At 50.2% G+C, this 26,677-nt stretch overlaps 9 protein-coding genes across 9 annotated transcripts; 2 read left to right on the top strand and 7 right to left on the bottom strand.

Annotated features, from left to right (window-relative positions):
- Positions 1-33: 33 nt before the first annotated feature.
- On the bottom strand, positions 34-867 carry M437DRAFT_76286 (S-adenosyl-L-methionine-dependent methyltransferase; the record flags this gene model as incomplete). Its single annotated transcript, XM_041026595.1, has 2 exons — positions 34-209; positions 264-867. The coding sequence occupies 2 exons, from the start codon at positions 865-867 to the stop codon at positions 34-36; spliced, it is 780 nt and encodes a 259-aa protein (XP_040878634.1).
- Positions 868-1,817: 950 nt separating this feature from the next.
- On the top strand, positions 1,818-2,486 carry M437DRAFT_25007 (translation initiation factor eIF4e; the record flags this gene model as incomplete). Its single annotated transcript, XM_041019078.1, has 1 exon — positions 1,818-2,486. A coding segment is annotated over one exon (669 nt), but the record flags the coding sequence as incomplete, so codon positions are not given.
- Positions 2,487-3,190: 704 nt separating this feature from the next.
- Positions 3,191-5,678, bottom strand: M437DRAFT_51622 (uncharacterized protein; the record flags this gene model as incomplete). Its single annotated transcript, XM_041022212.1, has 2 exons — positions 3,191-5,439; positions 5,507-5,678. 2 exons carry the CDS (start codon positions 5,676-5,678, stop codon positions 3,191-3,193), a joined length of 2,421 nt encoding a protein of 806 aa, XP_040878632.1.
- A 4,502-nt stretch (positions 5,679-10,180) lies between these two features.
- Positions 10,181-11,629, bottom strand: M437DRAFT_51394 (PAP2-domain-containing protein; the record flags this gene model as incomplete). The annotated part of the gene is made up of 2 exons (XM_041022171.1): positions 10,181-11,117; positions 11,190-11,629. 2 exons carry the CDS (start codon positions 11,627-11,629, stop codon positions 10,181-10,183), a joined length of 1,377 nt encoding a protein of 458 aa, XP_040878631.1.
- Positions 11,630-14,566: 2,937 nt separating this feature from the next.
- Positions 14,567-14,896, bottom strand: M437DRAFT_51346 (uncharacterized protein; the record flags this gene model as incomplete). Its single annotated transcript, XM_041022165.1, has 1 exon — positions 14,567-14,896. A coding segment is annotated over one exon (330 nt), but the record flags the coding sequence as incomplete, so codon positions are not given.
- A 1,635-nt stretch (positions 14,897-16,531) lies between these two features.
- Positions 16,532-17,104, top strand: M437DRAFT_67069 (uncharacterized protein; the record flags this gene model as incomplete). The annotated part of the gene is made up of 3 exons (XM_041024878.1): positions 16,532-16,537; positions 16,584-16,739; positions 16,793-17,104. The coding sequence occupies 3 exons, from the start codon at positions 16,532-16,534 to the stop codon at positions 17,102-17,104; spliced, it is 474 nt and encodes a 157-aa protein (XP_040878629.1).
- Positions 17,105-17,794: 690 nt separating this feature from the next.
- Positions 17,795-19,588, bottom strand: M437DRAFT_85565 (Sodium/hydrogen exchanger; the record flags this gene model as incomplete). Its single annotated transcript, XM_041028304.1, has 3 exons — positions 17,795-18,364; positions 18,412-19,289; positions 19,345-19,588. 3 exons carry the CDS (start codon positions 19,586-19,588, stop codon positions 17,795-17,797), a joined length of 1,692 nt encoding a protein of 563 aa, XP_040878628.1.
- Positions 19,589-20,010: 422 nt separating this feature from the next.
- Positions 20,011-20,833, bottom strand: M437DRAFT_67067 (uncharacterized protein; the record flags this gene model as incomplete). Its single annotated transcript, XM_041024877.1, has 4 exons — positions 20,011-20,267; positions 20,319-20,378; positions 20,471-20,679; positions 20,796-20,833. The coding sequence occupies 4 exons, from the start codon at positions 20,831-20,833 to the stop codon at positions 20,011-20,013; spliced, it is 564 nt and encodes a 187-aa protein (XP_040878627.1).
- Positions 20,834-21,370: 537 nt separating this feature from the next.
- Positions 21,371-22,380, bottom strand: M437DRAFT_51186 (bacteriorhodopsin; the record flags this gene model as incomplete). The annotated part of the gene is made up of 3 exons (XM_041022144.1): positions 21,371-21,780; positions 21,835-21,980; positions 22,034-22,380. The coding sequence occupies 3 exons, from the start codon at positions 22,378-22,380 to the stop codon at positions 21,371-21,373; spliced, it is 903 nt and encodes a 300-aa protein (XP_040878626.1).
- Between the last annotated feature and the right edge of the window lie 4,297 nt (positions 22,381-26,677).

The following is a 26,677-nucleotide window of genomic DNA, read 5'->3' as shown; positions in this document are numbered from 1 at the left end:
CACACGAGGAGTGAGCATAAGCCCATATGTCCGTCACTTCCTCTTAATGAGCGTTCCGAGCGAGTGTGGAATCGTGTCGTATGGGCCCTCGCCTTCACCTGCCCTCAACGAGACTTCCTCCCAGTCACCAACTTCGCGAAGCCATTCATCAGTAGGTCTTGCAATGTCACAACCACCAAAGAATGTCGGCCAGATCAGATTGACAAAGGCTAAGACGAAGAAAGTCAGCAAACACAGATATCACAACCTGTTTCTGCACTTACGTTGCCAATATCCAACAAAATCATTATGATATTTCGTCTTGACATGTTCATATACCACCCAAGTACCTCCCTTCTTCAGATAAGGATACAAACTCTTGATAATATCTTGCGGACCAGGACAACTGCAAAGTGTCTGCAACGTCACAATCGTATCCACAGACTCGATCTCCAATCCCACAGATCCCAAATCCTGAGCTCCTACAGGCAAAATCTCGTAAATGCCTTTGAGTCCAGCGGCTTCTACTCGTCTGCGTAATGCAGCATGGTGTTCCGGATTCGGCTCCACACCATATACTTTTGTGACTTTGTTTGCGGTTGCTGCGTACAGATTTACCCACTCTCCGCTGCCGGGGCCGATGTCTAGGACTACACCGTATACGTTTGAGCGGACTAGAGGAGATACAGTAGCGTTGGCGTTTTGACGCGATACGCCGCCGAACCAAGACCAGAAGGTTCCGAACCACGCGTGTTGGAAGGAAGACCAAGAGAAGAGTTTTGAGGGCGAAGACAACAGGAGTCGGAAGATTGTTATGGGGATGTAATAGGCTGAGTAAGAGAGAAGAAGAAGTGGCCGTAGGAGGTTTAGTTGAGGTGGTAGACCCATTTTTGTCTTTGATGTCTCAATTGAACCCACTTGAATTAGTATACCGAAGCAAAAGATCAGAAAAGAAAGAAGAACAGATTTCGACAGAAGTTTATATACTACAAGCATCCTCTTAGGGCAGGGCAAAGGAAGGTGGGGCTCTCATGGCGGGGACTTGTTCAAGAAACCGAACCCATTCAACTTCGGCGACTTTATCTATATCGGACAACTTGATATGGTTGGAGAGACTTTGATATCTGTCCACCTAATCCCCAATCTGCGTATTCCTGACTATGATGTGTGAAGGCATATAACCCCGATCATGAAACCTGAAACACACAAGGCTGAGAGCTGGACCCCGGCCTTTCCCCAAACAAAACCGCAATCACACTTGACCTCACATGACAGCTCGACAGTTGCACGGGCGCTTAGCAAAACCTGTGAAAACAATAAAAGAGGGGAGAGTGAGCAAGAAAGCAAGCTGTCAAACACAATGAACATCAGGTTGTGATCGGAAGGAACAAACCAGCCGCGCCCACTTTCTTTGTCACACCTTTCTTTCCGGAAGCGAACCAGGGGCCGTCGCCCAGCCCTGTCATTATTGAAGACGGCCTTACATGCGAAGACAGACTCATCGATTTCCGTACTTATACATACAAAGCTGGCTCTGTTAATCTTAGAATCTTACTGCCAAATCTCAACGTCTGCAGACCTCACTATCGGTAAGTTGATATGCGTACACGCCAGACTTTACCCCTTTCCGGGAGCTGGAGAAACGCAGCGAGCAGATGATACAAGCAATTGTTCATGCTTTCACGAAACTATTCTATCACAAATTATACCAAGCATGTTCAAAACTGCAGACAAGAATGAAACTGACTTGCAGCATAGAAAAGTCACAACAAACCATACCAGGTATTCGAGAAACCATGTCCGGATTCCAGAGCCTTGGTGCAATAGCAGACGATACAGCGACAGCAACTCCCACTCCAGCCCGTGGCAAAGAAATGCGCGCAAACCTCTTGAACAAACTACGCGCACCACCCCTAGTCCACGCCTGGGATTTCTGGCACGATCGTCAAGACCGCACCACATCTACAACCACTTCACCATCAGCTCCTGCCACCACTTCTCCTACAGACAAACCAACAACCAACTACGAAGACAGATTGGTACATCTAGCTTCCATCGCCGACGTCCGCACCTTCTGGAACGTCTTCAACAACTTCGACGTCTCGAGCTTGCCTCTCCGCGATTCCGTCCACCTCTTCCACAGAAACGTGAAGCCTTTGTGGGAAGACCCTCGCAATGCCCACGGTGGCTGCTGGACCTTCCGCGTACCAAAAGAACGCGCACCAGCATTCTGGGAACGCATCTGTTTGCTTGCTGTGGGTGAGAAACTGCAAGCTGCGGTGGAGAGTGAGAGACAGCATTTCAGAGATGACATCTGTGGTGTTAGTTTGAGTGTTAGGTTTACGAGCGTCTTGGTGCAGGTGTGGAATAGGGATGCTGGTCATCAGGAGGGTATTCAGAGGTTGCTGGAGACGGTTTTTGCTAATTTGGAGCCGGAGCTGATGCCTAGAGAGAATGGCTTTTATTACAAGCCGCATCACGAACATGCAGCTTTCGCGGGCGGCAAGGCTGGTACACCATCAGCGACGTTCAAGTGAACATAAGTCCACAGTAGCATGGTTGTTGTCACAATTTTGATAGCATTGAAGGAGGGACTAGACAGGATGGTATTGAAATTCCTCAAACACGATCACTTAGACGATCACAAGAAAACAAGATACAGATCAAGAAGTGGAGGTGAGAAATGACATGTATGCTCTACAAAAGCGAGGAAGAAAGATATAAGCTAGCAGAAACCACGCTATGCGCACTGCAACATCTCTCCGAGAAAATCAAAAAGCAGAAACCCAGATGAAAAAAATACTTCCCAAAACACAAAAGTATAAAAAGAAACCTTGGTATTCTGGGTCCGAAGCAGCAAGAAAAAGAAAAGCAAGAAACCGCAAGAGAAAAAAAACAACAGATTAGACAAGGCGGGCCAGCCGACACTAGGAGGCGTAGATGGGGTATTAAGGAAGAGAGGTTATTACCAAACCCAGACCCGCCACCAAAACCGTTGCCGGCAAACCCAATGGAAAGATCAGAATACCATGACTACCGCACGCTTTTGAAGCATCTCATTACGAGAGTCGTAACGCGCTAAAAGGAAATGAAGAAATTGTAAGAAACGCAAAGAGTTGAGAGGAGATTATCCGTCTCGGACATGAGACAGATCGGGAATAGAGACATGAGATTTGGTCGGAGGAGGGGTCGTGAAATGTGGTTTGCAGTGTCAGTAGGCGGCGACTGCGAGATTGTGGGATGTCATGGTGGGAGCGGAGTGAGCCTGCTCTTGGGCAAGCATGGCCTCCTCATAACCAGAGAGTGCCTGAGCGTGGAGCTTGAAGGATTCACCCATGAGCTTGGTGATGCCCCAAACGACCACTTCATCGATCATGCTGCCCCAGACGCGGGCGACCATTGAGCTGAGCTTGCCGTACATCTCGACCGAGTCATCATCGAAAAGACTACGAAGCTTTTCGTACATGGCGATCTCCTCAGCGTTGGGAGCCTCGTCATCGTGCTCAACGCGCCAGAGCCAGAGTGTGAGAATGACCATCAGGTCGAGCCCACAAAGCGGGTGTTCAATACTCCAATTGGTAGCAGAAGTGCGAGCAACCCAACGAATGCCATGTACTGCAGCAACCTCGACACAATCGAAGCAGGCTTGAATGACCTTGAGCATCTCGGGAGAGCGCTTAACCTTGTCCCTTGCATTGGTCATGGCGGCAGCGACCTCATAGGGATCGTGGTAGCGAAGGGCTTCCTGGACCGACTTGAGATCAACCATGAGTCTAGCAGTAGTGTTGCGGTATACAGCCATGGCGTTGAAGATGAGAGGATGGCCACGGTGAGGTGCACTGAGTTGAACAACGACAGTCTCGGGTTCGCAAATCTCAAGGGACTTCTCCCAAGATTCCAAGGCCAGACGAAGCTTGTACTCGGTCACGACGTCCTGCAGAGCCTCGGGGCATCTCTTATGATACCAGACTTCGAGGAAGAGGGCGTTGATCATAACGCGAGTCGCAAAGGCGCTGTAACGAGCAGGCTCACCCTGGAAGAGATTACAGTGAGATTCCTGGAATGTGATGATGTTCGTGGTCTTCATGCTCTCGTGCCAGATAGCACTCTGGTTGACATCGAGCGCCCAGAGAGTTTCCGATGACGGCAGCTCCAGCGTATCAAATTCGTTGAAACTAATGGCAGGGGTGTGATTGTAGGTCATGGTCAAGAGGCCAAAGAAGATGTAGACAGCGTAGTATGTGCGACGGCAGCTCTCATCCTCAATCCATTCTTGGTGACTGGGCTGTGCGCCCTGGCGGGCCTCGGAACGCAACTTGAGCTCGTATCTGTTACCAGCGACCATGTTGGCGACAAGACTCTTGACTGAGCAAGCCCATTCGAGGCCCTTCGGGTCACCACTCCAGCTGGCAAAAATCATGTTGAGCAGAGTTGCTTGCATAGCCCAGATAGGACATTTGCGAGAACTGAAGTTCTCCTTGTTGACCAGGAATTGGTTGATCAAGAGCTTAGAGCCAATATGGAGCATGTATGCAGAATCTTGTTCAAAGGCGTACAGTGCACCGACTGACAGGACTGACAGAAGCAGGGGTGCCGAAACATGAGCCGGGTTGAACGACGAGGGATGCAAGAATGGCAAGTGGTGGTGGAAGAGGGTGAAATACGTCGACAGATAACGGTTGAGGTCGTCGCCGTGGGGGAGGCGGAATGTGTCGAGCAAAGCACCCTCGCTGTCGCAGTGCTTGATGTTTTGGAGGATACTGGCAATCTGATCCTCAGATTCAACCTGGGGAGGCTTCGGCATTGTGCAGACTTGAGGAGGTCCAGGCGAACGACGATAGTCTACCGGCGACACGGGTCCCATCATCGAAGTGAAGGGAGACAGGGCACCAGGCGTTCCAAGTGCGGACAGCGACGGGTTGGCGAATTGCTGTTCCATGAGTGGGGGCAAATGACTGTGGATGCTGGCGGAGGAATGGGGCAAGCGGGTGTCATGACCTGTGGCGGTGCTTTGAGACGACATTGACTGCGATTTGGCCATGGGGTGAGGCATCATGGATTCCATGGTATCCCAGTGGGTCTGAGATTGCATCTGAGGAAGAGTCATGGAGCCGGCTTGAGCGTACGAGGGCTCGGCTAGGATGGGCTCGGGTATAGATCCTTGTGTGGACATGGCGGCCTTCTGTTGGAAGTTGGTCATCAGCATGGCGGCTTCCTCGACACCGAAAAGACCATCATCAGCACTCATCTGCTCGATGGTTGCTTGGTCCATGCCCATGGGGAGCTTGGGTGGAAGGGCTTCCGGCGACTGTTTGGACGCGTTACTCCTTCGCTTCGTGTCGCTCTGCAACGGCACACCTCCGTCCTTTGCGTGTACAGTACGGTCGTGGCGTAGGAGAAGATCGCGACGCACAAAAGTGCTGCGGCACTTGAGGCATTTGAAGGGGCGTTCTTTGGTGTCTGGATGAGGGTGGTCAGTGTCGGAGCAAGGTCGAGGGCGCGGAGTGCGGGGGGCGAGCCAACTTACGCGATCTTTCGTGTCTGCTGCGATGCTCACTTCTGCTGAAAGCGCGATTGCAAAACTGGCACTTGTATTTCTTTTCGGGAGCAGAGGCTGAAGACTTGCGGCTAATGGTGGGCGAGGCCGAGCCGGCGGCGGGCAGAAGAGTGGTAGACGATGAGGACGAGGCAGCAGGCATGGTTAACGGAGGGGCGGATGGTCGGAAATCAAGAGAAGAAGTGGTGGCGGGCGAGGTGAAGATGTTGAATGCTTCGGGCTATGTCCAGACAACAGAGGCCGACCAGCGCGTAGGGATTAAGTCTTGATAAACTGGGACTGATGGGAATGATTATGTTGCATGGGCGATATTATGCTGCTCATTGAACGTGGGATTGCGACGATGCCCTTTCAGACGCCTCGACGCAGGATACAAGACAGTGAGGCCAGGCAAAAGGTGGCAGGTGGGGGAGATGGAGGAGGGGAAGAGAGGGGCACGAGGCAAGAGCGAAGAGATCAGTATGATGTGAGAAGGAAGGAACGAGGGGAAAGAACTCAAAAATGGAAAGAGACAGCCAGCAGCAAAAAGAGAGGGCTCGACTGCAGTTCACGTCTGCGGGGCAGCCACCTCACATTCACAACCCTGGCTCTGGATCCGAGTCCGAGCGCTGTCATAAACTAGCAACACCGACTAATCATGACCACGCCTGTGGCTGGTTTCCTGTTTGGACTCTTGCAAGTCGTAACCTGCTTGACGCCTGTCGCCTGTCATCCCTTTGGCGGCGCATTCTTGCCATTTGTCCAAAATCAATCTATCCGACCATTTCAGCCCAGTCGCCAGCACGTTGACAGCGAAACGAAACGTTGTTCAGCGCCTTCTCGTCATGACTGCCTTTGTACGCACGCGACGTCCGTCAAACCACCACCTTTCGTTTGCCAGAGCGCACAAGAATCCCTCCCGTCTCCGTCTGATGTCTCGACTAATTAGCGATGCCTCGATATTAACTGAACTTCTACCCTCCATATCGCTGCCAGACCGTCAGACTTGCCACTTTGCCATCAAATGCAGCTGCCTCCAACTACAGTCTCAAGACAACTCATCATGCGCTCTCAAAATTCATGCACCCTTGAGCCACTGCAAGTCTGTGCAAGGCGCCACGTTATGCATGTAGCCGGACGCCGATGTATCTTCTATTCCTAACCCAGCCCCCTTATCATCTCATCACCGCGATTGACCAACAGAGAGACTGATCCCTTTGTCAACTCGGGAACAGAGCTTCAAGCTCCGTCATGATCTATGCATCGCTTCATGTGTCGTGTTTGGACGATCTTCAAGCTGCATGACCATCTCCGTATTTGGTCACGATCAAATTACTTGTTCCTGGCATCGCGCATCTCGCAGAATTATCGATAGCCTAACCCGGGCTAAGGCATAGGAACTTCGATCCGACAGCTATCTTGGTGCCAACGAACTTTCCGAGTCCCAACTTTTTGGGACGAATCTGATCATCATCTTTTGCTTTTTCTGATCATTTCACGTCAACAATCCCATCGAAGCTCGATTTTCATTCTCGAAACTTTCGCTTCATAGACCAGCTGCTTGTTTGATATACTCTGCATGATATTACAGCTTCAAAATGTTCCTCAAGCACGTGGTTCTAAACACCCGGCTTGAGCATGTGCTCAATCACTATCCTGGAGGAAATCGGAGGGAATGAAAAGGTGCGCGGGTCGGGCCACCTGAATGCCCCACATCGCTCCCAGCGGATGCTAACATCCGTGTGCACACCGGTGCTCACCCCTCGTCGCCGCAAACCGGATGCAATTCTTGAATTTTATAAACTCTCGAAAGCGATTTTTGATCAGAAATTTCAGTTGCAAAAGATTCCTCCGAGTCAGACGATCAAGTGAACGGACAGCTCAAGTGACCGTCCGTCCTCGGAATGAGCCTGGGTGACAATCTTCGTCCTGTAGTCAAAAGGGGCTGACCTACATCATTGATAAGTATACCACTGCTGTTTCATTTTAAGTCCTAGGCGGAGCCAGCCTCTAAGCCTGTGGCAGTCCCCCAGTATCGGGAGCTGGGACATTATCCAATTTCGACAGGACCTTGCCACCCATCTTGACCGGGGTACTGGTCCAGAGACGGGTCTAGGGGAAGCGTAGGCTCATGGAGTAGTCTCCCCCAGCTCGAATATAGCTCGGCATTGACGAAGCTTGTTCGACACGAGACGCGTATCCAGTTAATGATTTGCCAATTCTCAGCTACTCTTTGACCTCGCGACGGGTCATTAATTGAGACTGGCATGAACACGGGTTGTTGGGGTCGCCGCATCAATGTTCGTAATCTGGATGTCAACTTTTGATCACTTGCTCCCGAGAGTGATCGATAGGTCCAGCAGGTTTTGATCATTTTGCAACGTATCGAAATGCTTTGGCTAAGGGATGGACGTTGAACCGACGCGACTGCAGGGTCGTTCTTCAGCTTCTAGAACCTGCCCTGAACAAGAACGCGGTACGAGTACGAGTACTGTCGCGTTAACATTGTACCTCGTGCGTCGCCGTAGCGTGTCGAGCTCATGTCAGTATTCATCGCGAGGACAATGCGTGATGTCTTTGGCGTCGTCTTCTCGATGAACATGCATCTTTATCAACCTGGATCATTACACGACCTAAAGTACAAACAATATGACAATGGGTCTGTATGACCAGTTCTCAGATCATTTGTTGGTCGACATGATCGCACAAGGCTTTGCATATTGCGATACATCTTACGGGATGCATGTATCCCTCGACCGATTGCACACAGCTCTAGCTGCTTATCCTTGTACGACACACAAACGGCGAAATGGTGTCAGCAAGTAAAAAGTCCGATATGCACTGCGGTCCGAAGCGCCTAAGCGCGCGATTACAAGTACATCTGGTATTCAAAGTAATGTGTTATCTTCAGAATGCACTCTTGTCTGCCATGATGCACTTGATGGTAAGGATTGTATTGCTTGAACGCACTTACCAGAGACCACTGCATTGTTGACAGAACAGTCGGAGCATTAGCTGCAGCGGAGGGCGAATGATACGTCAAGCAAGGGGCAGTATCGCTACTGACAGAACGTGACAGAGGCCAACAACAATCTGGACAGCCATCACAAATGAAAAACATGCGGTTCTCATTGCAGAGAGAGCAAGCATGTTGTTATCCGGTTTCTCCTCGAGGTAATCTCACTGACAAGACCTAAACACTTTCCTGACCGCCACTCTACCTCGCGGCGGAAACCTGCAAATTATGTGTGTCGGCTATGTCTGTGCGATCGAATCCAGCCAAGGTGCATGAAAGCGTCCAGTGATTGGACCTGGCGGCGAGGAGGTGCAGCAGACTTAGTGGACTGATTACATGAGGCGCGTGCAGGGCCACGTGAGAATTGCTATCACAAGATCAGACGCGTAGAGATAATGGGATGTAACGGTATCGGACAGCGATCATACAAATGCTGGAAGCAGACTGACCATAAGACAACTACTAGAAAGTCGAAGCTCTCTGCCTCTGAGTTCTCGCAGAGAATGAGTGAGTACGTACCAACTTTGGGATATAGCTTCAAGTATAGTCACTATCTCCAGGACATGGTAGCTCTGTGTAATGGGATAGTGAAAAAGCGAGTAAACAACACAAACACGGCTATGACAGGAATATCAACAGAAAGTAGCATTGAAAGTAGCAAATCCATGATCAGAGTACTACCTCCCCGTACGCAAAAGATTGTAACGCACGTAGCTATACAAATGCATAACACTATTAGATAAGAGGATGGGTGTCCACTGAGAATCGACGTTTCAGCTCTCTTTGGCCAGGCCCCTGCTTCTAGTAACAACTATGCCTTTGTGTAATATAGAGATGCTCTTTATTATACAGATCTTAGCACACGGGCAGGTATGCTTGTGTATGGACAACTAGAACAGCTGCATCTTTATTGTGATTGCAGACTCTTTGATATAGCTTCGAGAATTGTGACTGTTTCGTGAACATGCCAAAGTCACGAATACAGATATAGCAGAGTCAAGTCGAGAGCTACGAGCGATTGCAAGTCAGGCACTCATGCTTTGCAATGGCTTGGGGAAGAATAGAGTGGACGACATAGGCGACCACTATAGAACGTTAGGAAGAAAAGCATTGAAGGCAGCGGATCTGGGACATAAGTAGAATGTCTGTGGAGAGATGAAAAGAAGAGACAGGTTGTAGTTTTAAACATTGTTTTGATTCTTGTAATTTCATGTTTTATTCCTGGCAGCTGCCTATAGTACCTCCCAATGAATCATTACCCTCGGTCGTTAAATCCTAGAACCATCATCATGGCTCTCAGGCTTCTCGTACATGTACATTCCCCCTTCTAGTCCCGCTGAATGCATAGCCGTGAAATTGATGAATGAAGAAATAAAGACACAGGTCGAAGCGAATGACGAAGGGTATCGAAACTCCCAGTAGACTCCTAGTAGAATGTGTCCGTGGGAAAAAATGTACAGAAAATGCCGGTAGCTGAGATTGGAGTACAAATTATCCGTTTCTCAATTTTTGCTCGGCCAGATCGAAGTGAAAGCACTGCATGCGCCATATAGTGCTGTAGATGTTGTCGTAATACAAAAGGCTGAGGCCAAGCTTTCATGTAAGAATTGCTAGTCGAACAGACATAACAAAGTTGCTGGCTAAACGACTCATGACTTTTCTTGCGGCTTTTGTTGGTAGTACTCGTTGTCTGATGTTGAGGCCAGGGTGTCGCCCTCCCAAGACTCGTCGACTGGGCTTCTTGCACCAACTGATGGGCTTCTGCTGGATGATGCTACCGAGGACGAAGAGCCAATGGTCCACTCATCACCACTATCCATGCCGAAGTTGGCTGGGTGGAAGTCATCATCAGCCAGATCGGTCAGACCGTAAGCATAACCCTCTCTAGCCTCTCCGACTTCGACGTAGTCGTAATCCCAGCGGAACATCTTGCCAGGCTGCAATCTCGGCAGGAACTTGCCCTTGGCAATGTAGTAGGCACCAGCAGAAAGCAAGCTGCCACCAACAAGATCAACAGCGTAGTGGTGAGAAAGGTACATGGTAGACCACCAAAGCCAGCCGGTGTAGATGATGAACAAGGGACGAAGCTTGGGGAAGGTGTGGCTCATGAACAAGGCTTCAATTGTGGCACATCCAGAATGTAGCGAGGGGAAAGCACCAAAGACCATGGGCGAGGCAGTGAAAGTGGAAGTGTACAGATCGATGCCAAAAAGCTTGTCGATTGCGGCAAGACCGGCGGGAGATCCTTGCATGGAGTAGTTGGCGGGGGCAAGACCGTACATGTTCTCGTACCATGGAGGTGAGCAGGGGAAAATCAGCTGGATCATGACACCAGTCAAGTTCATGTAGCCAAATGCTCTTGCAAAAGTGGGAGTAGTTCCAGGGGGACCGAAGAGGAACATGAGACCAGAGCAGACGAAGGGAGCACCGAAATGGGTGATGCCGTAAGGCAACCAGGCGAGGACATCGAGAACGACGGCCTTGTGGGCGGACAGAATGTTGCTCAAGTTTGCACCATAGAGGATGTTTTCAAGGGCAGGCAGCACGCGAACCCAGATCGGAGGTCTGTATTTGCCGTCGATGAATCTGGCGAGATAGCGTTAGCATGGGCTGAGGCGAAAGGGGAAACAATGGAGTCTAGGAAAAGATGGCACATACTGGCAGGAGAAGAAGAAGACGAGCCATGCGGCAATTGGCAAGAATGGCAGGAAGAATTGGCGAGTGATGGGCAACAGCAGCGACAGCATCAACAGCGTGGCCACGGCAGTCTTGACCATGGGACCGGGCGATTGGATGACGCAGAGGGCGAAGATGCCGACAATGGCAAGGAAGATATATTGGGCATCGTAGACGGACCATTGGTGGTGGCGGAGAGACCGTAATGTGTCCTTGGGGTTGAAGCTGGTCTGCAGGGCCGAGATGGACGACGAAGGCGTTTGTCTACTTCGAATCTTTGAGCGTGTGCTGCGGAACTTGCGACGCAGGCGGTGTGGGAGGATGGTGGGTAGAGATGGAAGGAACTTGTTGCGCGTGAAGAAGCGCTGTGTCGACTCGCTATCGTCGGCGCCCCCCAGGGCAAAGTATTTGCTGCTGCTCATGTCTGCAAAGTCCTGGGAAAGTACGGAGGCGGAGACGGAGACAGATGAGGAATGCGCGACTGGATGTAAATACAGTAGAAAGCAGAACAGAACGGAAGCCGGGCACCAGTCGAGTCGAGTCGAGTCGCGAAACAATGCGAATGTCGAGACGGAGAGAGAAAAGTCACAGGCTCACGACCCAGGTGTGCTTAGGCCTACTACACTAGGATGCTCGGCCAGTTATGAAGTAACCATCGACTTTGGCTTCTGGCGCTCGACTCTCTCGGCAAGCGGCGCAACCGCTGCGCGACCGAATCCCGTCTCCGTCCTAATTTCCAATTCCCACCCTGTCATTCCACCGCAAACATCAATGCTCGCGTGCACCCTTCCGCCCCAACATTTGCAACAGACACTTCTCTGTTCCATTTCACTCTGTCCATATCTATAGAACAATCTGTATATATCCCATAGTAGACTCAGGATAGACAGGTACCTACCCTGACCGGCTGCTCTCGGATGCTGGCCTACCCGTCATCAGAACTTTGCCCAAGCCCTGCTACCAAGCCTCGCTCGTCATGCCAATACATGCATCAACCAACATCATGTGCAGACGCTCTCACCAAGGCTCAGCAAGCATCCTTTGCTCCTCCAATCCTACCGCATTCCATCCGTATAATCCTGCTCTCATTAAGCTGATGCCTGAAATCCAAAGATCGCCAGTAATCATCTCACAAGCGTCGTTGATCGCAAACAGATAGCATTGGCGGTTAGACACAACGACCCTCGACTTGTGAAATAGGTAGTCCCTCCACTCAAATAATGCTCCGAGTAGCTATCTCTATTCACAGCCACCGTTTCTCTACGAAACCATAGCGACAAGAGGGAAGTTTTAGACGCATCCGTTTCTTATCGCAGGTGTCCCTTGGCCACCATGTTCGTTTCACAATCAAGGCTGCATCCTGCAACCAGAGTCACAATCGATAAACAGCTCCCATTGCTGGGGTGCTTGATGTTTTGCATCCATTTGGTTCATGCACTGCACTGCACACTCACGCGACAACCCGTTGTGTTGTTTATGCTCCCTATTCCATCTCTCCTTTACGCACAAACCAACTTTCCATAACCGGTCTTTCTGCTCACCGTCTAGGCTTCGGCAAAGAAAATTCTCTGTTTTCCTAATCGCCGTTTAGAAAAGCCATTTGCGGTGAAGAGAGCAAGAACAGACCCTCGATGGGGCGGGCAGGCTCGTCGCGCCGGCCGAGTTCGAGGTCCCCCGGGTACGATGCGATGCGAGGGTTTTTTTTGTTGGTTCGGAGTTTCGGAAGCAATTTTGCAAAGCAACTCTGATCCCCTCTTGCCGAGATTAATTATGCAAAACTTCTTTGTGCAACCAACAAAAACCATCATCTTCTTTTGTTGAGAGCTCAAAAGACTCACAAGATGGAAGAGGGATGGAAACATGCAGGTACAGATGCTTCTATGCAGATCAAACACTGGTTCTTCGCGTGACACTGCATTTCCAACCACCTTGCATTCCTGTCCTGTCTTTTACCCCAGCTCAGTGCTGCAAACATACCACCCGTGTGGAGGTTGAGCACGGAGAACCATGTCCCGTGTTGTTTTGATCCCTTTGAGGGATTCTTGTTGACTTGGTGACCACTGACCACTTCGTTGACCACGGGTGATCTTCTCGCCATGACAGGTCCAGAGCACAGATCAGGATTACTTGATTTGTGATTCTGCAATTGACAAACCGGTGACCAGTCGAGATTATGTAGACTGTTGCAGCAATATAGAACAACGGCCTTTGCAACATCACGAGTGAAAAGGTGAGTGAGGTCTGTGTGGACAAGAGTATATGGCAGGTAAAGTGTAAAATTCATGGGTGTTGAAAAACACCAGATGATTGTCTGTAAAAGAAGAGAAACGAAAAAAGTCCACCGCTGCTGTTGGAGGCATTGAAATCCTGCTCTGTTGCTCGCTTGTGCCATAATCATGAAAACATCCGAAAACTCCATCTAAAAAGATACATGTGAACCTCTGTTCTCAATCGCTCTTCAAAGTCATACTCCATCGCTTTTCCTTCAATCCCCATGCCTGTGATTTGCACATGATATCCTTGGTGTCATGTCCATCCGAATGCTATAGTCGTTAAAAGTCATGTATGTGTGTTGTCTCGCGTCATTGACAAGTTGCGTGTCCGTCATCATGGATCTCATATCCTCAATGGCTTTCGAGCCATGCATCGAGGCTAGCATTGAACAGCGAGTCACCAGGACCGCCGTACATGCTAGGGTTGAACTCGAGCATGTCTTCTGAGCCCATGAATGCGCTCTCGGCAGCATGAGTCGCGTTCGGTGAGAAGTTGTCCTGCTCATCGACGGTGTGGCTTGGAGATGTTGCTGCGGGCGATAAGCATTCGTTCTCTTCGACGATGATGGGCTTGCAGTCGACAGAGGAGAAGCTGAAAGTGTTTTCGCTTGAGCCAAAAGGTTGACTCGGGCATTGAGAGCTTGGTGGAGGACTGTGAGGGAGCTGAGGAGGAGATGAAGCTGCCACCTTTATTTCTACTTGGGGTAGAGAGCTGAGGTCGGCGGCGGTGTATATGAACTCCTTCTTCGGCGATGTGTTGCCAGTTGAGAAAGGTGATGTAGGAGGTGTGTAGTGGGACAACTCTGCAACGGGATATTTGCTTTCTTGTTGTTGGTAACCGGCAAAGTCTTCGGCATCGAATTCGTCGTTGACATTGGCTGCAGGTGTGCTGGGATAGCTGGCTTCGCTGGCTGACGAGCTTGCGTAGGCAGTGAACTCGGAGTTTCTGCGTGCGTTGATCTCCCTCTGATGGGCTGCTCTCTCGAGACGCTCAGACATATCGTAGGTGTTCTTGCGAGGACGACCACGTCTGACCTGAGAACGTTCAAAGCCTGGAAGGGCACCGTCACAGACACCACGCTGACGGTGGCGCGTGAGAGCGTCTTGTCTGGCAAAGCCGTTGCCGCAAGGGCACTTGTGAGGCTTGTCACCACTGTGAATCTTCGCGTGACGCTTCAGATCGTGTTGTCTAACGAAGCACTTGCCGCAGTGGTTGCACTTGAATTGGCGATCGCCAAGATGGGTCTGGACGTGGGCGCGGATGTTCTCCTTGCGGCCGAACTTCTTGTTGCAGCCATCGAAGAGACAAGTCCACTTGCCATCGCAGTGATCTTGGGGGCTAATGTAGCGCTGGACTTCCTGAGGTGAGATGCCAGTGTCCTCGATGCTAGCGTCAATGTCGAGAGTTTGCAGCATAGCCTCACGAGGAGAGACTGCGGAACGCTGAGGGGAATCTGTGTAGTAGCTCATGTTGGAAGCAGCTTCACTCGGAAGCATCATTGAGTCGTGAGCGTAAGTTGCATGGCTGGGAGCAGGCGAGAGATCTTCGTAAACAGTAGGCATGGGGTTGAACTTGCCGTCCATAGGAGAGCGCATGGGCGAGCTGGGATCGACCATGGATGATGTGTACGAGGGTGTACATGAGTAGTCACCAGCAAAAGACTCTGCGTACACGGAGCTGTTGTCTTGGTAGGGCTCCTGAACCTGGACAACAGGAACATTGGCGTATTGAACTGGCATTGGCGAGACTCCGGGGTGCATGGGAGAGACTGCAACCGAGTTTGGCATAGGCGAGACGTCTAGAAGAGGTCCTTCAGGATGGCCAGACATGGGCTGCTGGTAGTTGGAGCAAGGGGTTGTTGGCCGTGTGGCAACAATGAGGGGAGTGTTGGGCATTTGAGGTTGCGATTGAGAAAGTGGTGTCTGAGGAACATACCCGTATGTGCGGTAGACAGTCTGGATATGTTGTTCAAGGTTCAGGATGGCTTGCTTTGCTTGCTCGGCAGAAGCAATGTCCTGTTCCATGAAGGCTGGTCTGAAAAAGTGCTGCTGGTTAGGGTCCATGTGATATAGTCCCGGCTGGTATGGTCTGTGCTGCTGCGTTTCTTGCACGGAATGCTGTGATGATGGTCGTTGTTGGTTAGTTGGCATACTTACCTCCTGTCGTGAAAGGAGAGTCATGCCCTGGTCGATACTCATGCCGCGGCGGTGGCCAGCGGGACGTTGTCTTGACGAGGCAGACATGTGTGTGTTGATCATCGGGACCTCGAGCGAGTTTTGTCTTCTGTGTAGTTGACGTCGTCGTTGGATGCTCGAGGTCTGGTTGTGAGTTGACAGCATTTTGGTGGTGAAAGATTGAGTCCGGATGGGGTTAGTTGTCGAAGTGGTCGAGGATAAGTTAATATCTCGGTAGTCCGGATCTGTGAAGGCATTGTGTTGGTACATGTCCATGTTATACTGGTCGCAAGAAGCAAGTAATGCATACCTCACGCAGTGCAAGCCGCGTCCGCCGGGCGGAAGAGTGTCTTAGAGTCTGATCAGGCGCGTCGCACTAGAGCGAAGCTTGGTGGAGTGGTATATGGGGCCTAACGGCCTTGTGGATGGATGGTTTGGAGGTGTTTATTTGGCGAACGAGATTGAGATTTGTTCTTGCAGGTAGATGATATCTACAGATTTGGAAGAGGAGGAGTATACAGGAATGAAATGCAGACGGGACTGAGGCCTTCTAATGAGGTCTTTGCTTACATGGGGAGCGTCTTTGGCGCTGGTTGCTAGGTGAAGCAGGACCATCTGTTGACGTTGCTGCGCAACGTGCAACGCCATGCACCATGACGAGCCGAAATCTTGGTTTCGTCCCGCTCCTTTTGGGGCCGCTGTCGTTCTCTCCACTCGGACCCGAAGGCGGTGAACTGAATCGAGATTGCTGATGATCAGATAAGATGGTGAGAGCTCCTTCCCATCTAGCATGTGAAAGCGGTTCCAGAATTTGTCGCCGGCCAGTCGACCCTTCCCAAACTTGACATCGCATCGGATCTCTTGCAACCAGCCAACATGAAGGTGCGCTTTTCAGTTTCCGTGAATAAAACTAAGCTGACTCTTCAAGATCCTGGACGCCGGCACCGAAGTCCTCGACGACTACGATGTCCTCAAGTTTATTCGCGACAAGCGCGCTCAAATCAAAGCCGACAAGGACCAAGCAAAAGAAGAAGGTCGTCCAAACACACACCGGCCCGCCAACTTCATGAAGTCATTGCAGAAGGTATTGCATGTTCGAGTCTCAACTTTCGACACCTCGGGCTCACACATGGTCAGCACGAAGAACATCTCAGCGACAAGGACCGTCCTTTCTTGAACAATCCCAGATACGACAACGACTCGCAATACCTGAACAAGTTGATGCAAACCCTGGGTCCGAGAGTGCATCTGACAAAGTCCGAGTACTTGATCCTCGCCAATCAACGCCCCTACAGACGCGCCCACCTTGCTGCCATGATCGAAGACGCCGATACCCGCTTCACTCCAGAAGAGCAAAACTTCATTAGAGATACCGTGGCCGAGATCTTGGGCTTCCCCGAAGAAGAGGGCGCAAACTTGGACGCCAAACCTGTTGAAATCAAAGGATGAAGAGACATGCATGCCTCATCAACACAAGAGAAGATCAGACCGAGAGACCCAGTGACATTCTGAGACAGCCCAATTCTACGGCTGCTTCGTTGCTCGTCAGAGATCAGCGCGGCACGCTACATTATGCACAAAGGAGTGTGCGCGACTGGAATCGGTCGAAGATGCGCGATCTTAAGCTCGACGAGAACATGTGGCAGAAGACACCGCGGAACACACGGAGCAAGACATTGCATTGGTCAGGTCAACAGGAATCCAGAAGCTCGACCTGATGCGGCAGTCGGCCACAGACCACGACTAAGTCTTGTTCATGAGTCGTCAATCTATGTAGATCTATGTAGATACGTGCCGACCATCACTTAAGTCCGCACGTCGCAGTCCTCAACAACAAAAGCTATTGGTCTGTCTTTTAGCAACTCTCTAGCCCCGAACAAATCGTTCAGCTCTTGTTTGTTCCCAGATTTTTCTGCCGAGGCTTGACCAAAGCCGACAGCTATGGAGCTCGTCAGCCGTTCAGCTCACTTTTTCGACGCCATGTCAACAGCCAACGCCATTTGTACGCTCTATCACCGTTGTGATAAGCAACCACCTAACCTTCTTTTACAACCAACGGAGCTTCCACAAGCAGGTAAGAAATATGACATAGCAGTGTGAGGAAGACATCTAACTTTACACGATGCAGCTCTCAATCTGCTAACACTCAACTCCCCACCCGCCGAGCGGATCAGGTTTTGTTGTGTTCATCCCTCTAACCTTTTGAAGTCTCCTGACTCTGTTTGTCATTGCGCCGATACTAACAGGCCCAATGATTGTGCAGAGCAGAATTGCCCAGGTAGCTACAAGGTAAATATCTGAATTGCCACCTCCTTCTGCACTACCAAACACGCCATTACTTTCTGCCAATGAAGAGGTCAGGAACCCGATTTCGCCTCGTGCTACCATGGCACTTCCTAGCATTAGAGATGGGTATAGTGATTGTGGTTTAGGCAGCTTGCGGGGTGCTTGTCTCTTCCGTTTGGAATTGGCTGAATGCATCTGCTGCTGTTCGCTTCTGGATCCAATTGGTGCTTCAGTGGATGCACTCGTCTCGGTGGCTCGCCGACCTTCGGGCAATTGGACTTTGTCTGGCGTGCCTGTGGAACGAACGAGCACAAGACCGCAAGCTAACTTTCCCAGCATCATGAGGATGGTATAGACGATACCTCGCCACACTATAGCGCCCCGGAACATTTGAGTGATGGGAATGGAGAAGCCAATTGACGCCTGACAGCTCGTCAGTATGCAGAATAATGGTTGAAAATGATACATACGAAGAAGAACGGCTTGAGTATAGAGTTTACAGCTGGTGCGTAGATGTGTTCATATATCGCTGAGCCTTTCAGTTTTTCATGCGTCTGTGAGATTGGTCGTCCGGTGACCGTCTCCCTATTCGTAGGAGTCGAAAAACCAGAGGATGAAAGTCCCGAGGATATGACTTGACTTTCGGTCGAAGGAGAAAGCATCTTCTCTTTGCGCCCCTTCTTTGCTGTCGTAGAACTTGAGTGTTGTTCTTGTAGTGTCGTGCTGACAAGAGCATCCCACCAGTTGATGACGGCTCCAGCGATGTAAGCTGCCAACAGGTTTGATGTGCCAGCATAGCTCGATCCAGTGATAAGACCCAACAGAACCAAGGTGTGACCTGCAAAAGCTGCGACTGGAGTACAAGCCCACTTAGAAAGTCTTGAGTGCTCCTTGTCCTTGGACTCATTGCTTTCGGTTCTTGAGAACAGATGCTGTGTGATCGGTTTCACAATCGCCCAGCAAATAGCAGGCACAACAACTGCAAATGCGATGGACACAAATACAGGCCTAATCACTGTCACAGCCGAAAAAGAGTCGGAAGATCGTCCAAGGTTCGATATGACTTGGACCATGACAAGTCCCGCCACATCATCCAGCATTGCAGCACTAGACAGAATAACACCCAGTCTGCTCTTATCCAGACCGCTAGTGCTAAGAATGGTAAATGTCGTTCCCAGTGAAGTGGAACACAGTGCAGCTCCAGCAGCGAAAGCCTGGACGGTTGTAGCTCCCAGCAGTCCCATCAGGACAAATGACATACCAATAGGCAACGTGATACCTATAAGAGCCACTAGTCCGGAGAGATGGATATTAGACCGCAAAGATGCGAAAGATGTCGACAAGCCACCTTCAGGAAGTGTCAGTGACCTCACGCAGATCCTCCAGATATCAAACCTTCCCACCTTCATAGACTATAAGTATCAACCCAAGATACCCTAGTTGCATCACTGTATCTTGTACCTCCTGGGACAACCAGTCCGCACCTGGTGTGCCCCATGCCACTCCAATCAGGATCTGACCCACAAGGCCACAATAGATGGCATTATCGAGAACCCAGTTGATGCCATTGAGGGTGAGCAGAAATGATGCCTGGATCAGTATGGTAACAGTTCCAGGTTCGTGGTAGGGAAGCGCGGCCAACGGCATGACTGCCGCGACAGGAATCGGAGCAAGCGCGGCGATAGATTCGGGCGCCTCTTACATAGAAAGCCACACAGTTATACGATGGTGGTCATTAGAAAACATGAGTAACGAGACATTGTGCGGAAGGAATAGTCAGCATCTTTGTGGATCATGCTCTGGCCACGCCAACGCTCTCACTTGGCGCGAAGACGACTGCTTTCTGGTCAACGCGAAAAGGCTTCTTCCTTTGGATTTTTCCAGACAAAAAGACGAGTCGAGTATACGCGAGACGCTTATGAGCACAATAATTCCCACTTTCACTTTAAGCTCACAATAGATGGTTCAGTAAGTCAAGAAGGTAGGAAAAACAGCAGTTTTCGCATCATGCTTAAAAGGAACACGTCAAATCCAATTGCTCCATTGATACAATTTCTGCATCACTCTCTTCATCCTTTAACCGCTCCCTTATCTTCTATTTCCCTTCTTTCCTCAATCTCATCTTGATTCAGACTCTTCCGCTTGCTCCGACTTCCTCTTCTAAAGAAGTCTTTGATGGCATCTGTCTTTGACGTCTCGCCATTATTGCTTGAATGCAGTGACCAATTACTGCTTGATCTGCGGCGATTGTGTTCTGCCAGAGCTAGAAAATTGTCTGTTAGACGAATGTCCCTACCACTGCGGAAGAGATATGCTTCAAGCAAGCCTTGCAAAAGAGTATGGTTGTATGAAGTCAAAGGAGGAAATGAGGACATACCGTCATACTCTTCATTGCTCGAAGCCTTCTCCAACTCTTCTTTGATCTCTTCTGGCGCGACTGTTGATCCACAACTTCGATTAGTCTATATTCCAACCAGATCATGGCATTCAGGAAGTCGACTGCGAACGATCAAAATGCAAGACACATACTCATATTTCCCGCGCCTCCGCGACCTATCGGAATCTTATGTGTTGGGGACACAATCGGTTGCTCCCCACTACTTCTCCTGGCGGATGTCATGGCTTGCTGTCGTCGATGTCGTTGTCTTTCCGAAAGAGTGTCCGTAGAGTCTGTTTTTTCAATGCCACCTTTGCGAGCGCGTAATTCACCAATAATCTTCGACCGGCGATCGGTGTAGCTTCATGCAAGTCTTTGCTTGCATATCATCCAACCAGATGCGTTTTCTGGTCGCGAAGAAGAAAATTGAAAGGGAAAGAAACCATGCGACTCCTTGCTTCTTGGCTCAGTTCTTACAATTTCTGCATGATGCTCTTCCGCAAATACCGAGGCATGGTGTTGATCACAACCCAAAGCAAAAAGTGCTGGATGACCAAAAAGTATATTTTCTATTTTGACGGATACGTCATTGCACTGAACCTCACCACCATTGATTGGTGAATTCGCCTCTACTTTGTACAACCATGCAAGAGGGATAGAAGAGTGGATAGAAGACGATCATGTGTCTACTTAGTGGTTGGCAAAGCGATATTCTCTCCATGTCTTTTGTAGACTCAGTTCTGGCTTACTAGAGGAGGACGTCAACTTGCAAGCCAAGCATGAAGACAGCAGTATCGATGTCCTACAACTTCACATCAAAGGATAATACGTGGCATCGAGATAAATAATGATAAACAATCTATTAAAGTCCATTAAAGCAAGATTATCTGTTGCTTGTTAGTGCGCAATCGTCAACGTCGTCATTCCCCTCCTGTTACCTCCCAATATGCATCCTTGCTCTGCTCTTCCTGTTTCTGGGGGCAGTAGTATTCTTGTGGTCCGTCGAAACATGCTCGCGTTGGTAGTAAGCTCGCATTAGATAACCCTCCCATTTAGGCGACACCATCAACGGCATTATCAGTGCGACCGCGTTCCTTAGCAGCCTCAGCTCCGTTCTTAGGTCCAAAGTAGGCCGGCTCTTCGTCGTAGTCTCTCAGCTTCAGGCCCATACGACCAGGGTTGATGTTCCAATGGCCAGCAATCAGTGCAATGGAAAAGCAAGGCTTGGCCAAGAAATCCAAAACTCCGTAGAAGACAGCCTCTGAATCAGGAGGAATAACATTGCCGCCCTCGGACACGCCCCAACAGATGGGGTAGCAGAGCCAGACGAAGAGAGTAAGGACTCCGCACATGAGGTAGCAACGGTAAACGTCTGAGCCGAGGTGTTTGGCATGCTTGCGACCTTCGACTGCAAGGTTCCAGAAGATGGCGAACATGGCGACGGTACCGAAGGTCCAGAAGCCTGCACCCGAAGTCAGTATGTGAATGGCAAATAAAGTTCTGAGCAACAACTTACCCCACTTGTAACGACTCTTGACAAGAGCGCCAATGAGACCAGTGACGATCATGACCTCGTCAAGGAAGATTGTGTAGAGGATGGTAGGCCAAGGCAGACCAGCAGTAAGGAGAAGGTCCATCAGAAGCAGCGGTGTGGTGACGAACCTAAGTTTATGTCAGTTCGCTATGCTCCGTATGTATGAGTATGAAGAGCTTACCAGTCAACATAGCGAGCGTAGAAGATCTCACGGTTGACACCAGCAACCTTGGACCAGGTTCTCGGGAACTCGACATCAATGGGTGTCCAGCCAAGGTTAGAGCCCATAGTGAAGTAGGCGATACAGGCAGTCAGGTTGATGGCAGCGGTGATGTAGAAGAAGATACGGTCTGTGCGAGGTTTCATGGCAGAAGCAGCGATCGTGCCCAAAGCGACAAAGCCCATGACGGCGCAGATGGCAAAGTAGAAGTCAGAGCCGCGTACGGTGATGGCAATGTCGACATGCTTGTTGTTCTGGGTGTTTGGGTTCACCTGAATGGCGTCGTTGCGTTTCTCTAGCCAGCTCATGTTTGCAGGAGTGTGTGTGTTCAGGTGTGTTGTAGGAATGATGATAGCAGATGAAGGACCCGCAGGCAATGAGCTTAGTATTATAGTCGAGTACAGGACGGGTTCAGGTCTGATGGAAATAGATCGTCAGTGGCTCATGCTTCTCTGTCGAGGAGCTGGAGTGTTTCTCCGAACAGCAGGCAGGTGGCAGATGGCAGGTGCGTCCAGCGAGTCACAGTCACGTCAGAGCTTCTGTAATCAACGACACAACGGATTGCATCCTCGACTCTTTGCTCCTTCCATGTGGGATATGCCCTAAGATACCGCTCCGTGTAACAGTTGTCTCACCGTTGATTTGTTGGCCGCTAGCAGGGTCTCAGGTTGCATTGATAACGTACACAAGGCACGCAATTCGTTCTTCTGAAGTTCAATTCATTCACACATGCAACAACTTCAGTCCGAGACCCATAGATTGGGTGAGCCTTCCTCCAGCTTAGGAATATAGCGATTTCAATGTTTGCAATGCCGTGCTGGTGATATAGTATTTGGAATAGCATTGAAGAAATTCCATAGCGTCAATGACTACGATATCTCTAGCAAGATAGAATGGCGGAGATGATTCCGCTGAATCGTGCTACGGGAGCTGCATTATCAGATGGACGTTGGAAGATGCCGTGTTTCAAGGCGTAAGAATCGGTCAGATGAAGAAAGAATGACGAAGATATGAAGCATGTGGTTGCGATTTCCCCAGACCCACACTCCCAGATTGCGGTTCGGCCTGGAGCTTATTTTGTGCTTCAAAGTCTTAACCTTTTAGCATCTCTTTGCTGGTTAAAGGGAGACAGCAGCAGAGCTCTCTTTCATTGGCATACTCCGTGAGATCCATATATTCACGCAAGTGTTGTGTGTTGTGAAGATTTGGCATTGTGTACTTCCACCATTATAATATCATTTCTGCACATTATGCCGACTACCACAAAACAATAGCAAGCATACAGATCACTAGAGCCATTGTAGCAGGCTTTATGCTTGATGCAGATTGCTGACCGCTTGCATCAGAAGTACTAGTGTGGGCTGACGACGTGCTCCCACTCTCGGTCGGAACTGCCGCCTGCGAAGACTCGACAACAGCACGAGTCGAAGACCCCGTTGACATTGCTGTAGTCGAACTGGCATCAACACTAGACGTTGAAATGGAAGCCGAGCTCGAGGTCGTAGATGCAATACCCTGCCAAACATACCCGCCAAGCCCTTTCGTTGTCGCGGTCGTTCTCGACTGAATTACTACTGCGGTTCCATCTGCAGGGATACTCAGAGTCTCGCCTTGAACAACGATGGCCGATCCGCCTGGGTACAATGTCTGCGACGCAATTATGCTGCCAGAACTGAGTGGTGTGAATGACAATTCCATGAAGTCGGAGGAAAGTCCGAGGCCACCAGAAGCTCCCGTGGCCAAGGAAGTCGTTTGGCCATTAACGACAATGCTGCCTGTGGCATCTGGAGGCAGGCTAAGAGTTGTACCCCCTACTGTGATATCACTGCTGCCTGGTATCAATGTTTGCGAAGCGACAACTAACGGCGTCGCAGTTGCAGCGAATGCAGTGTAGGCCTGCGATCCAAGTGTGAGCACTGCGTTGTCAGAAGTGATCACTTGTATCGCAGTTGTTTTCCCGTCCACGATCACCGAGCTTCCAGAAGTTGGCAGGGAATACACGGTCCCTGAGATGTCCACTGCCGAACCACCAGGACTGATGACTTGACTTCCCACGACATATCCACCAGCAAGCAGCGGTACCGCTGTTGCACTACCAAACACCACAGCAGAAACTGTTGTGATGTCTGACTGTCCCATGATGGAAGTAGCTCCATTGATCATGATGTTGGCTCCAGATGTTGGTAAGGAATAAGTTACACCGGAGACTTCGATTGCCGGACCTCCTGGACTGATGGTCTGGTCTGCAACTAGGTAGTATGCGCCCGAGGACTCTGGCTTTGCTGTGACACCGCCAATGACTACAGTTTCTGGTGGCTCCGGCGAGGCTTGTATGGTAGAGATGGGGGCTGCTTGTCCATTGATGACAGCATTGCTTGCAGATGGGGGCAGAGAGTATGTAGTCCCCGATATCTCAACGGCAGATCCTCCACGATTGAGAGTCTGACCTGCTATAACGTATGTGTCGGATGCTACAGGTGTGGCCGTGAGGTCACCAATCACGACAGGCGCAGGCGGTAGCGATGTCTGAGGCACCACTGTTGAGATGGGTATTGTGTTGCCGTTGACAACAACACCACCCGACTCTTGTATAGAGTATGTTGTTCCAGAGACTTCGACAGCCGGGCCTCCAGGCTGAAGTGTTTGACCCCCTATGGCATATGCGCTGGTGCCCGAAGTTGGCTGTGAGGAGTCTCCCACTACAGCACCAGGTGTCTGTGCTGATTGAGTATTTGTAGGAATGTCGACGATATGCCCTCCTGTGCTTGGTGTCGTGATCTCAGCAGGAAGACCGGGTGACGAAAGCACCGTTGCGGTAACATCACCAATGATGACTACAGCCTGTTGGCTTGACTGGACGAGTCTGGTATTCGAGTTCGCTATAGGAGAACCCACTTGACCGCCCACCTGAACGGCAGTGGTCTGGTCAGGTTGAATACTCGGCTCAGGAGAAACCGCCACAAAAGGTGCTCCTTGACTAGTAACAGGCCGGGTAGGATTGTTGGAAGGTTCTTCTGCAGAAGCCGTCGAGGGCGTAACTGCGTCTTGGGTGACGGCCGGATGAGCGGGTTGTTGAGAAGGTTCATCGGACGGCGCTCCTTCTGTGTTGGAAGGTGCTAGCTGGTCAGACCGTCCTTCTCCTAGTCCCGTGGTAGATTGAGTAGTAGGTTGATTTTCTGAACCAGCCGAGGATACCGCCGAAGACGCACCTGCCTTTTGACTCTCAGCCGGCTGTGCAGGCACGCCCGAAGCCGTCTCAGCAGACACTTCTCCTGTGGTAGGAGATGGCACGTCGGAAGTTGGCGCCTTTGTGCTGATTACAATCTGAGCTGTCTTGCTGGCAGGTATAGCCGATGTAGTAGCTGCTGCGTTGAAGTAAATCGCATTTGTCGTTCTGGTGACCGCAGACGAAACCGTCAAGTATGAGACAGGAATATGAACCTCGGGAGCACCAGCAGCAGATATCGGTGAGCAACTTTTGATGTATGGGACCCAGGATAGGATATGGGGGTCTCTCGTCATCCACACCCACATCGAGTCACCTATATCCGTCAAAATGACCCTTTGGTTCCATGTGCTCGTCTGAGTCGACACAGTACTGACGTAACCGACACCTACTTGGTCATAATCGACGCCTTTTGATAAGTATAGGCTTACTGGTTCAAATGGTATTGAGGCAGCAATTGAGAACCAGGACTGGGCTAACGAGGAGACGACGTATGTTTGACGCTTGTCAAGTGTGTTAGTACCCATACAGATTCCGGCACTGTTGATATGACCAGGAAACACGAAAGCGTCTCTGAAGTATATCGCTGGAGGCGCTCTGATGGAATTGTTATTGAAATATTCATTCGGTATGAGACCTGTGTAGCACTCACGACGTGGTAGAGTTCGGCCCTATTGACTCTACGTAAGTTATATCATATGCATTGCCATAGGGTGGACCATTGAGGTCTGTTGGGACACCCGGGATTATGGGGGTATTGTCTATACCAGCCTGGTACATTGCGGCATACAACGTTGAAGTGGGAGGTGCGGTAATCGTGGCGGTTGGCATAATGGTGTCTGATGTAGAAGAATAATCAGCATAATCACAAACTTGGAGGCAACTCGGAACCGTCGAGGAGGCATGACGATTTTCTGGCTATATGATACAATGCGTGTCTCTGCACTAGACATGGCTCGACTGTTTACTTCTTCTGTGGTTGTATGCTGTGGACACTCACTGTTGTACTGCAAGTATTCGGTGATCAAGTATCCATCGACAACCGAAAGATTGTGCCCAGCATAATAATAGCTCAATCCAACTCCTGGGGCGTAGACTTCACAGCAGACTGGACCAAGGGCTGCAGAAGTCGTTGCATTTTCAGATGTCGAAGAGTTTGTGTATGAGGTATTCTCTTGTCTAGGAACTTGCAGCGCGAAAGCCGCTCTCATGACAAAGGCAAACAACAAAATGTGAGAAAGCATGATTGTGTTGCTAAGTCGTGTTTTACATCTAACGACAGGATCTGACTACTTATGTGAGTCTAAAGTCTCTTGGATTCTGATCTGCGGTGGTCCTCAGCATCCTTCAGCCGTATGCTTGGGTACAACAAGGCGCGC

Source organism: Aureobasidium melanogenum (genome assembly GCF_000721775.1).
Source record: "Aureobasidium melanogenum CBS 110374 unplaced genomic scaffold scaffold_14, whole genome shotgun sequence".
Taxonomy (NCBI): Eukaryota; Fungi; Ascomycota; class Dothideomycetes; order Dothideales; family Saccotheciaceae; genus Aureobasidium; species Aureobasidium melanogenum.
The sequence above is the reverse complement of the archived record's forward strand: the minus strand, read 5'-3'. Positions and strand labels throughout refer to the sequence as shown.